The sequence below is a fragment of the Leptonychotes weddellii genome, chromosome 10 (assembly GCF_054177405.1).
Source record: "Leptonychotes weddellii isolate Sample4059 chromosome 10, ASM5417740v2, whole genome shotgun sequence".
NCBI lineage: Eukaryota > Metazoa > Chordata > Mammalia > Carnivora > Phocidae > Leptonychotes > Leptonychotes weddellii.
The window spans coordinates 18604159-18616603 of record NC_138378.1 but is presented as its reverse complement, the minus strand read 5'-3'; the positions used below and the strand labels follow the sequence as shown (position 1 = coordinate 18616603).

General features: G+C 48.1%; 1 protein-coding gene and 1 pseudogene across 2 annotated transcripts in view; one reads left to right on the top strand and one right to left on the bottom strand.

Annotated features, from left to right (window-relative positions):
* Nucleotides 1-699: 699 nt before the first annotated feature.
* LOC102733002 (frataxin, mitochondrial pseudogene) lies at nucleotides 700-1487 on the bottom strand (annotated as a pseudogene).
* A 3908-nt stretch (nucleotides 1488-5395) lies between these two features.
* The window catches only part of LOC102733295 (lipopolysaccharide-binding protein-like), a 22265-nt gene continuing 15215 nt past the window's right edge, over nucleotides 5396-12445 (top strand). The window contains exons 1-5 of one of the 2 annotated variants that reach the window (XR_014149091.1): nucleotides 5396-5681; nucleotides 6368-6482; nucleotides 7748-7876; nucleotides 8208-8363; nucleotides 12035-12098. Coding sequence is in view for 1 of the 2 variants with exons in the window: in XM_081832792.1 (XP_081688918.1) it covers nucleotides 5558-5681; nucleotides 6368-6482; nucleotides 7748-7876; nucleotides 8208-8363; nucleotides 12035-12098 (588 nt within the window). In the remaining variant the exon portion in view is untranslated. The remainder of the gene's footprint in view (nucleotides 5682-6367; nucleotides 6483-7747; nucleotides 7877-8207; nucleotides 8364-12034; nucleotides 12099-12445) is intronic. The other variant, XM_081832792.1, reaches the window with a different exon arrangement.

Sequence of the window (12445 nt, the reverse complement as noted above, 5' to 3'; positions counted from 1 at the left end):
ACCGTCTCCAAGGTCTATTTTTTTTTTTTTTTTAAACATTAAGATGCAACTCTTCAATGAGCCTCAATTGAGGACAGAAAGGTGAGGTCAGCCAGCTGCTCTTCCTGTGGTTTTTTTTTGTTGTTTTTTGTTTTTTTGTAGTTAAGTCCTTCAAAGGATGAATAGTGAAATCAAGTCATTTCTCCTTCTGGAATTTCTCCTTCTTATTTTTCTTTGTTGTAAGGTTATATATGTAAATGTGTTAGTATATGGACATTATAAAAGAGAAGGGAGGGGCGCCTGGGTGGCTCTCAAAGCATCTGCATTTGGCTCGGGTCATGATTCCCAGGGTCCTGGGATCGAGCCCGGCATCGGGCTCCCTGCTCGGTGGGAAGCCTGCTTCTCCCTCTCCCATTCTCCCTGCTTGTGTTCCCTCTCTTGCTGTGTCTCTCTGTCAAATAAATAAATAAAATCTTAAAAAAAGAGAGAGAAGGGATATCCCGTGAGGGAGGAAATCAGACAATAAATCCAAAAAAACTGGGGAAATTAAAAACCCAAACTTGAGGGAGGGTGGGAGGCAATGCATTCTTTTCACAGAGCCATGACACACCGTGCAACTGTCCTCAAAAGCGAGAATGGAAAAAAACAGACACTCAGCTGCAGAAGGAAGCCGGGGTCTTGGCTTTATAGCGTTTAATGTCTTTGGAATTGGGCTGGGCATCAAGTGCCTTTTCCAGAATAGGCCAGAGAAGATCAGTCCAACTTGGTTTTTAAGGCTTTAGTCAGCCTCGTGGCCAGCAGCTGGTGAGGGACACACCGTGGTGGGGGTACACCCAGTTCTTCCCCGACCAGTCTTAAGTCTTGCCCTGCCCCAGATGGTGAACATAACCAGATTTGCTTGCTTGGGGTCGGCTTGTTGATCACGTAGGTTCCTGGATCTCCACCCAGTTTAACTGTTAAAACACCACTCCCAAATGGGACATCATAGTCATCGAAGGTGTAAGGTTTGTCTGCAAGGTCTTCAACAGACTCTGCTAAGGAGCCCAGTGTCTTCTCTGCCAGTCTTTCATAGGTGGTCTCATCCAGAGAGCCAGGGTCGCCCGAAGTTCCCGCTGTCCACATAGTCATCAAACAGACGCTGGGCTTTTTGACATCCACGATCTGATGGAGGCTCAAACTAGCGGGCCTGGGCATGCGGGTTGCTGTGGGCCCCCGCAGAGGTGTAGCCAGACACCCCTCATCGGCCCCAGGGCCCCAGCCCCCGCCTGGCTGAGCCCAGGGATGTCCTATGGGACAGGAGGTGGACAGCTGTGGGGGTGCCTGAGCGACCACGTGCTGCTCATAGTCTGCGGCTGCTCCGCCCTCCCTCCAAGGTCTATGACATGCAGAAAGTAAGATGTAGGAACCCATGTTATCATGTGCGCTTCTGTTGTCACAAAGTACTTCTGTAAAGATGAGAAAGACGCTGCCTCTGGGGCAGAAAGCTGGAGGCCTGGGGACAGTGGTGGAAGGAATATCACCCTATTGTACCATTTGTACCATTTTTATCATGTATAGATACTGCCTATAAAGATATTTTGTAATCAGGGGTGCCTGGGTGATTCCACTCGGTCAGGGTCATGAGATCGAGCCCCAGTGGGGCTCTGAGCTCAGCACCGGGTCTGCTTAGGGTTCTCTCCCTCTCCCTCTCCTTAGTCCCTCCCCCTCCTCACACCCTGTGCACACATACACACTCTCTCTCTCAAATAAATAAATAAATAAATAAAATCTTTAAAAAAATATTATCAGTAAGCTAGAACTTCAGCCCAGTCCTGGAAGAAGGTGAGGGGTGGGATTGAGCCCCAATAAAGGACCAATGACAGACACAACACCCTTGCTTCAGGTCAAGGTCTGTGCAGGCCTGGGGTGCACCCAACAGAGAGGTCAAGTGGTCCCACCGAGGGGGAGAAGAAAAATGCCAAGGCTAGGCCACCCCTGGGCTTTCACAGGATGGCGTGAACTCCCTCTCCTTGGAAGAAGAGGGATTTCAGTGGTAGGCAGCGAGGAGACCAGTCCCAGGACGAGGTAGCAGAGGGCACCCTAAGTCAGATGTGTGCAGGATGCCTGAGAGGTTCTGATGAAGAGGGTAGTGCCCCTAAAAATGTCTCAAAGTCACATCTTCAGCAGAGAGCTTTTGCGGGGGTCTTTAACCCTGGAGTTCTGACGCATGAACTCCCAACCTCCTAGCCATGACCTCAAGTTTTGCCCAAAGGAGAAGGGAAAGCCACAATTAGGTTTTCTCTGCTGCTGGTTTTGCATCTCTGGCAAGATGAGATGTCTCCGAAGGCCAGCTCAGGGGATGGTCCCCAATGCAGATGACTTCACTGCCTAGGCTCAGCAGGTACCAGACACTCAGTGCCTTCCCAAATGTTATCTTATTTAATTCCCACAAAAATCCTGCAAGGTCGGTAGCATTATGCCCATTTGGAGCATACAAGCTTATGGAGGGACAGTCACGTAGGACCTTGATGCAAATTTCAGCATCCCCAAGGCTTGAACTGCTATCCTCACTCCTTACAGTTGATGGGACACTGTTGTGAGTTGGATTGTGCCCCCCCAAATTCATATGTTGAAATCCTAGCCCCCAGTACCTCAGAATGTGATGTTGTTTGGAAACAGGGTCATTGCAGAGGTAATTAGTTAAGGTGGGCCTCTGATCCAACAGGACTGGTGTCCTTATGAAAGAGAGGAATTTGGAGACAGCCACGTGCACAGGGAGAACGCCATGGACAATGAAGGCAGAATTCAGAGTGACAGGTTTACCAGCCACAGAATCCCAAAGATTGGCAGAGAGCCCCGAAAGTGAGGGGAGAGGACTGGAGCAGATCTCCCTCACAACCCTGAGAAGGACCCAGTGCCCCTGCTACCTCGATCTCAGACATCAAGCCCCTGGAACTGTGAGAAAATAAATCTTTGTTATTAATCCTGCCAGCTCGTGCAGCCCGGCAAACTGACATGGGCAGTATGTTCTGTCCCCCAAACCATCCTGGAGTACAACCCCATGGGCGTCCTTAATGTAGGTCTTCTCCATTCTCCGGCTGCTGGTGGAGCTCTGGGCAGAACCCAAACCTGAGCTGGCCAGACTCCTGATTAAACTATTTCCGGGAGGTTGTCAACAAAGACCTTCTACCATCCCTTCTCTGGACCATCTGATGGGAGAGAGGAAAAGATTCTTGACTCTTCCGCTGAACAAAACTGAGACAAAGGGGCCCCCAGGAGAACCACTCCTAGAAATGTAGGCTCTGCAACAAGCAAAGAAGAGGCAAGGACCATCCCTATGATGTCTCATCTTCCAAAGGGAAGTGAAACTAGACTCAACTCTGGCCACAGGCCTAGGGTCAAGGACATATTGGGAGGCACAAGAAGAGGACAATTCTCCCAAGGCTTGATTCTTGCCTGGAACAGCTGCTTGGAATTGAGCCCCTCCCTAACAGGGCCCTGGGGGCCTCAGTTTACCCACCCTGAGCTGACGGGTATCAAACTTGGTCAGTGCTGATGAGCCTCAGCATGGGCCTCCTCACCACCCCTGAGATACACCAAGAGGACTTCCAATGCCCAGCGGTAGCCCCTCCCTTCTCCCTTACAGGTCAGAGCAGGGAAGAGGGAGGGGTGGGTGAAGAGAAAACCAGTCCTACATACACACGTGCACATAAGCATACCCATGCAAGCACACGCACACACACGCACGGATACACTCACATGCACACATGCTCACGTACCAACATACATGTGGACATGTATGTGCATGCACGGGCACATACGTGCTTGCCTGCTCCAAGCTGTGAGAGCCTCCAGACGCCTGCATGGGGCAGAGAGAAAACACTATATGGTAGAATATGAGATTCAGGTTGACACGGACAGGACCAAGTCTTAAATTAAACTGAACATGATGGAAATATTTGAATCATGACTGAGATGTCATGAAAGGAGCCCCATCCAGGGGAAAAGGAGGATTTAACACAACATAGAGATTATCAATGATGGGAAAATGAAAATTCTTCCATGTTCATGTTCAGGGGTGCTATCCAGGACTGGCTATCCAGGCCCTTCAAGAGGAGATTCCGCCCATGTTTGTGCCTACTCTTGGACCACGCTCTAGTCCATTCCTGCCCCTCACCCTACAGTTCCCCGAGCCTTCTGGAATGTGCAAGGCTGCCTCAGGCTTCCGTGCCCTGCCTCATGCTGTTCCCTCTGTCCAGGATACCTTTCCTCTCTGTGACTGTTTGCCAAACTCCTGCAAGTACTTCGAAACCCAGACCAAGCACCTCTCCTGTCTTGATTGTTCCCTCTCCGGGCTCCCATGGGCCCTAGGATGTAAGCTGTCAAAGCACCTTGGATGTCTTACCCCAGTGGAATTTCATGTTGATTTGAGTCGGAGGAGATTGAAGCTGGCAGGATGCAAAAGAGGGTTGAGAGCCAGAATGCTCGCTGTACGTCTCATTATATGGATTGACTGTTGAGCATCGTGAATGTATTTCCTATCTGAAGAAAATTAAAGATATGATACGATACAATAAAAGGATCAATCCAACAGCTGTGTGGAACACTGCTCTACAATAGACAGGAGTGAATTATTTACACATAAAATACCATGGATTCATCTCAAAAACATAATGCTGCATGAAAGAAGGCAGCCAGCACGGTCAGGACGGGCACTGTATGGTTCCATTCGCACGAAGTTCTAGAACAGGCAAAATGAATGGATGGTCCCAGAAAGCAGGTCAGTGGTTTTCAGGGTAGGAGGTGGGATCAAACATCGGCTGGGAAGAGGCACGAGGGAGATTCTTGGGGTGATGCAAATGTTTTTGTCCTGATGACAATGTGGCTACACGGATATATACATGTGTCAAAACTCCTTGAACTGTACACTTTAAAATGTCTGCATTTTATTGCATACACATTATACCTTAATAAAGTTGATTTAAAACAACATAGGCAAGAGAAAAAAATGCAGAGCCGTCCAGAGCCGAGAGTTGCAGAATCCATTTGTCAGGCCGTGTGGGCTGACTTGCACATGGCCTTGATGGTCTTGCACGGTGTAAGTGGGGACCGGCGGGTTCCAGGGGAGCCAGAGTGCGAGCTCAGCCGGACCTGGGCTGGTGGCAGGTCCAGCTGGAGAGGTGCGTCAGAGCCAGGTTGTGGCCACCACGGCTGCCACGCTGGATGTTTACATTTCAGTCTGTAGATAGTGGGGAGTGAATGGAGGTGTTCCGCTAGAAAAAGGTGTTGCGGGGAGGCTCCCAGGGCAGCACCGGGCAGCAGAGCTTGGAAGAGGAAGAGCTTGGACGTGGCAGCCCCACTTCCGCTACCCTCAGGCCAAAAATAAAACCTCCAACAATTTCACAAGCAACCTTCTCCCCATCTCAAGTTGCTGAAAATTGGGCTTCCTCAAAGCCTAGCACCTCCCCGCCCTCTCTCCCAACGGGCTCAGTTCCTCATCTGGCCACTGGCTTTATAAGCTCCCCGGCCCTGCTGCCACCTTCAGCAAGGGAGGCTCCTACAGAAAGCAACCTCTGCCCAGGACGTTGCTGAGGATAGGATGATGGCCAGACCATACTGTGTGGTAGTCGCCCTATTGCTGCTGGCAGAGGTCTCTGGGTTCAAAGAAGGGGCATCCAATCCTGGGTTCGTGGCCAGAATCACCAGAAAAGGCCTGGAATATGGTAAGGGGAGGCGGGTGTCAGCCATTCCTCTGGTGTCCACCGTTGCCCACCAGAGTGGTGTGGTAACCAGGACATGGGACCACAGGCTGGGATTCTGCCCCTGCCTGGCTCAGAAGCCTTGGATATGTCCCCCTCTGGGCTGCAGTTTCCTTGTCTTGAGTATCAGAGGTGAAGGACGGGACCAGACCAGCGTTTTCCCCAGGGGGTCCGTGGACCACCCTGGAATTGCCGGGACATAAGTTAAAATACAGATTCCAAATATCCGTCTCCTGTCAACTGAAGCTAGGCTTGGGAATCTGCATTGTGAACATATGGCCCTGGCAACAGTGAAAAACCCGAAGGTTTGACCACGCTGCAGGGAATGCGTCCTCAAGAGCCTCACCGTATTGTATCATTGCTTCCATGATCTTGTCGAGTAGATAAATAACGCCTGCCATTTACCTGGCACTTTGAGTTCATGATCTAATTTAATTCTCACACTCCGGTTGGTATCATCACTATGACCATTGTACAGTTGGGGGGAAGTGAGGCTCAAGGAGTTTAAGAGTCTTGCTTGGGAGCACACCAAGAGGAAATGGCAAGTCCTACATTCAATCCCAGTCCATGTGATTTCAAAGCCCGGCCACTCGACTGTTGGGCTTGGCTGCCTCCCACGGCATGAGCTGCCTCCCACTATTTCCCCTCAGCCCGCCGATTCGGAGTAGCCATCCTGAAGAAGGAGCTGTCCACAATCAAGTTGCCTGATTTCTCAGGAAGCTTCAAAGTCGGCTGGATTAAAAGTGTGAGCTATGACTTTTACAGGTACGATCTCTATTCTCCACCGTAGGGGCAGTGGAGGAGGCAGAATGGGGGCCTGGGTTCCTGGGGGAGGGGGATAAACATGGAATCATCACTTGGATTAAAGGCAAAAGGATCATGACCAGCTCTTGTGGGGCTTCTGGAAGGTGCTATATGTTTCTTGAATCATCAGGATGGGAGGGAGAGCCTTAGAAACCATTCACAGGCCCTGAGGTCAGTCCTGCAGAAACTAGCCGTAGATTTTTGCTCTGCCAGAGACCCCTGGCTACTCTCCTGATTGCCCATATGAGGGACCTGCTTGAGATACACTATCCATCCCTCCAAAGCCTTTTAAGGGTCTGTAATGAAGGACTTTTAAGTTTTTCTGGAACCTGTACATACTTTATTTGCATACTGCTTCTTGAGGATAGCATCCACACATAACCCTAGTGAGGAATAAAGCAGCTGGCCTCCTGGTCCTGGTGAACCAGTCCCAGCTCCTCATCTCCCTCCCCATAAGGCTTAACTGACCTTAATCTCCCTGTAGCTTTTACACAGTCAATCTTAGAGTCTTCACACCTTACTCTTTCTTTAGCCATTCCTTGATTGCATGGATTTTTCTTCCTCAGGCCCCTAAGGGTCCATAATAGGTTTTTGGGGATCATTTATTCATCCCTGATAGAAAAGACTCCCTCTTGGAATCCTCCCAAAGTCTCTCAGGATAATTTCCTGAAGGCAGTGAGCAAAAAAGAGCTACTTTAAATTTGCACACACACACACACACACACACAATACCCAGGCCATGCCACTTAGAGGTCAAGGGCCCTTCCCACAGCCCTAGAGCATCCCTTGCTTCTGGTTTTCACATTAGGCCATGGTGGTTTGTTAACACGTCCAGGTCTACCACCAGCTGTGATCTCTTCAAGGGCAGGATCTCAATGGATGTTTGTTGAGTGAACTAATGAGGGATGATGCAACAAGAGCCACGAACTCAAATGGCCACAAGGAGGGGCTGATGTAGATGAGTGTACCAGGCAGGGTGACTATACCCATCACGGACCAGCCAAAAAAGCGGAATCCACACAAGGAATTTCAGTGGGGGGAATCTAATACAGGGAATCTTCCTGAAAGGTGTTAGAACAACCAAAAAGCCAAATAGCGAACACTGAAGCAGCCCAGAAATTAGCAACAACAGAAAGTCACTAACAACTCTAGAGCCAGAGAGTTCGCTCAGAGGACTAACACGTGCCTGGCTTTTCTGGGTTTGATATTCTGCCTTCCTTCCCCAGACTGAAGATCCATTGCTTTGAGCTCAGGAACTCGGATTTGAGGCTACGCCCAAGGCAGGGGGTCAGAGCCTCCCTGTCCAATAACTACGTGTTTGTCAGTGGGAACTGGAAGGTGAAAAAGGCTTTCATGTGAGTAGTACTTGGGTTAGGATGTCTCTCAATCAATCTACAAAGGAACCAAATCTGACCATCTCCACGCCTCCATTTATTTATCTGTAAAATAGGATTAATAACAACCCACCTCATTGATGCAGCTGTGGATTAAGTAAAATAACAGATGTGAGGCATTTAGCAGTTTGCTTTTCCGGCACACAGCAGATGCTTAATAAATGTTGGCTGCAAAGTAGAGGTTAAGTTAGGATACACAGCTAGTTAGTAGGGAACTGGGGACTGGTCTTTTGGCTTCTCTTCCTGGAGGTGACTGATTATACACCATTTGCTTCCCGTAACTCCCAACCAGCACCCTAGATGGTACTTTCGATGTGAATGTGGATGGCATTTCCATCTCAGTCTCTCTGAACTTGGGCAAGGACCAGTCTGGACGGCCCACTGCCTCCGTGTCCCACTGCCACAACTCCATTGGCCACATCAGTGTTGACATTTCCGGACAGCTAAGGTAAGCGACTCCATGCACTTGCTGGAGATCGTCAGAGACGCCTCGGCATCCGGCTCACCCAGGGATGCTCCTGATGGGGCATAAGAGCAAGATTTAAGGTGCATCAAGATCAGAGGTCAGCCAACTAAAGGCCTACAGGCCAAACCAGTCTGTGTCCTGTTTTCATAAATAAAGTCATTGGAGCATGGCCACGCTCATCTTCTCACATGCCGTCTGCGACTGCTTTAGTCTACAACAGCAGAGTGGGGTAGCTACAACGGAGACCATGTGGTCTGCAGAGCCCAAAATGTTGACTGCCTGGCCCTTTAAGAAAAAGTCCGCTGGGGCACCTGTGTGGCTCTGTCAGTTGAGCATCCGGCTCTTGTTTTTTGTTTTCAGCTCAGGTCATGATCTGAGGGTTGTGAGATTGAGTCCCGCATCGAGCGCCATGTCAGGCTCAGCGCTCAGCACAGAGTCTGCTGGAGATTCGCTCTCCCCCTCTCCCTTTGCCCTTCCTGGGGTGGTAATAGCTCCCTACTCTCAGCAGGGGGGCGGGGGGCAAACAGAACAAATAGCCAATTGCCTCTTTGCTGGACATGTATTTGCTGGGTGACCGTGTTGGGGGGAGAAATGTCAGCAGAAAGGTGGGGTCCTCTAATCCTGTCAGTTTCAGGAGAATTTGTATTCTGGGGAACCCAGAGACTTAGCTGCGCATTTACTCAACCGACAAATGTTTTCTGCACAACACTAGAGCCTTTGAACTCAAGGCTGCCATTTGGAAAAGGAAACTTTTAGTGGAGACTGGATAGCTTGAAACCACTGTGCTGTTTTAACTGGGTGAGCGTAATGCCCCATTTCTCAGAAGCAAAGCCATGAAATTCTGTGTGGGTAACACACATACACACACACACAGACAGTGGAAATGGACACAGCAGGGGCCAGAAAAACATTTTCACTAGTTTGTTAGGGTGGTGATAGCCGCATAGTTGGGAGCTATTGCTATGGACACAGAAGCATGAACACCCAGGGTCCTGACCAAAATAGGGAATTGCTAGCCTTAGCCATTCAGTTAACAAATATTTATTGATGCCTATTATTTGTCAGATCCTGAGCTAAATGCTAGGAATGTAAGGTGATGCAAAAGAGACAGGGTCCCTACCTTGGTGCAGTGTATATTCTAGTGGGGGAAGGAGACATAAAGTATGGGAAGATATATTTAATTATCTTCAACATAGTTGTGATAACATGCTTATAAGGAGAGTCCAGATGTTATGAATGTAGAGGGTTTACCTAACATTTGGAGCAGAGACAGTTTCTTCAAGGAAAGGATATCTGAAATGAGCCTTGAATTTTAGCACAAGAGGAGGAGGGGAGAGCTTCTCTGGTGGAGGAAGAAGCATGTGCAAAGATCCTGAGGCATGAAAAGCCTGGGCTTCCCAGGAAGCAAGCAGAGGTCAGTGTACCTGACGGGGTGGTGGTTAATTAGAAAAAGTGAAGAGAATAGTCAGGAGCCAAACTCTAGTCTTTATCCTGAAGTGAGGCAGGGGGAAGCCACTGGAGGATTTTAAGAAAGGCAGGGATATAATCAGATTGGCTCCAGTAAAAGATCACTTCCTTTAGAGGAGATTAGAGCAGGGCAGAGTGAGTGGAGGGAGACCCAAGAGGGGAAAGGCAGTTGTCCAGGCGAGACATGATGATGCTCCAGGGGCAGGTGATGACAGCAGAGGTGGGGGGAAGTGCCTGAGGCACATTTAGGAGATTGGACTGAATTTGGGCAACAAGAGGAGGAATGGGGCCAGGGTGACTTCATGTAGCCTGTGATCCATGGAAAGTTTCCTACTGCTTCAATCTGTTCTACTTCAGCTCAATGTTGGAAGGGTACCCAGAGATGTTGGAGGGAACAGACTTTTCTAGAAGCAACACCCCCACCAACAGCTGTCAGGGACTCCAGTCATGGTCTCTAAAGTCGGGGTCATTCAGACCCACCCAGGGTCCAACATTCAGCCAGTCTATGAGTCTTGGGCTGACTCAGGGCACAGAACCCTGGAAAGTTCAAGATGTTTTCTGCAGAACGCCAGAAAATACTTGTGTCCAATTTTACTGCATGTATTTATAATATACATACATTTATAATGCACATCCCTCAATCAGCAAGTATGGAATGGTAAAGAAAAATTTGTGGGAGAAGAAAATTTTACCAGACGTAATTCCACTAACTTAGTTCACTTATTTCCCACAACCTCTTAGCCTCACCCCAGTTGAGAACACAGTGTGCAATGTCTGTTCTGGGCCACGATTCTCACTGAGTGCTATCTGTGGTGGGGAAGAGCTTCTGAAGGCAGCTTTACCTGAAGTGGGTTAGACTCACATCATGCGCTCCATGAGCTTATTCACCAGTGTCCCCTCAACACCTAACTCAGTGCTCAGCTGGTTGGAGGAGCTCAGTAAATGTTTGCTGAATGAATGAGTGAGTGACTACTTGCTAAACTGCCAGGTAGGTTGTTCTGTGGATTTTGTAGGTTATAAAGAATAGGCCTGACTCCGCTTCTTTCTCTTTAATGAGGTATAAATGACATATAGCACCACAGTAGTTTCAGGTATACGACACAATGATGGGACACTTGTAGATACTGTGAAATGATCAACCACAATAAGTCGCATTAACATCTGTCACCAGGGGCACCTGGGTGGCTCAGTCGTTAAGCGTTTGCCTTTGGCTCACGTCATGGTCCCAGGGTCCTGGGATGGAGCCCCACATCGGGCTCCCTGCTCGGCGGGAAGCCTGCTTCTCCCTCTCCCGCTCCCCCTGTTTGTGTTCCCTCTCTCGCTGTGTCTCTCTGTCAAAAAAATAAAATCTTTTAAAAAAATAAAAATAACATCTGTCACCATGCATAGTTACAAAATTTGTTTATTGTGATGAGAACATTTTAAGATCTACTCTTAGCAACTTCCAAATATGCAATACAGTATTATTAACTGTAGTCACCAGGTTGTATATCCCATCCCCAGGACTTATTTATGTATAACTAGAAGTTTGTACCTTTTGACCTCCTTCAACCACTCCGGCCCCTGCCCCTGCAACCACCAATGTGTTCTCTGTATCTATGAGCTTGGTTGTTGTTGGGTTTTTTTAGACTCCACATATAAGTGAGATCATGTGATATTTGTCTTCCTCTGTCTGACTTATTTCATTTAGCATAATGGCCTCAAGGCCCATCCATGTTGTTGCAAATGGTAAGATATCCTTTTTTATGGCTGTCTAATATTCCTCTGTGTGTATATGTGTGTGTGTGTGTGTGTGTGTGTGTACCACATTTTCTTTATCCTTTCATCCATTGATGAACACTTAGGTTGTTTCCATATCTTGGCTATAATAAATAATGTTGCAGTGAACATGGAGTTGCAGAGATCTTTTCAAATTAGCATTTTCATTTTCTTCTAATAGCTACCCAGAAGTAGAATTGCTGGATCATATGGTAGTTTTATTTTTAATTTATTGAGGACCCTCCACACTGTTTTCCATACTGGCTGCACCAATTGACATTCCCACTAACAGCATACGAGAGTTCCCCATCTGGTTGGGTCCCTTCATGGGATAACATGGGGGAAGGTCAGATCCGTGGGTAGCCCTCCCTTTGGGAGTCCTAGTTAATCATAAAGTGGATCCTGATCCTCTTTCCTCTTTCTTCCAGCTGGATCCTGAACCTCTTCCATGAAAGAATTGAAAACAATTTCAAAAATATCTTGGAACAAAAGGTAAACAAAAGGATAAGTAGATTTGTGATTAATACAAGGATCATTGGCATGTACATATTTGATATTTGGAAACAGCCTTGTCTCTTCAGTACCCTGTCAATTGAATTTGCTTAGTAAAACTTGCTTCATTCATGGTGCAAAGGCCCACTTCAAGGCTTTCCCAAGTTTGTATGACCACATATGCTAAACTGGCATTTGGAACTGGCAGAGTGTTTGATATCTAGTTGTAGATAATGTTACAGAGTTGCAGAGAAGTGACTTTGGATCCCTCCCTCACACCATACACAAAATCAAGTCCAGGTGGTCTAAGGATTTAAATGCCAAAACAAATCCACTTTTTTTTTTTT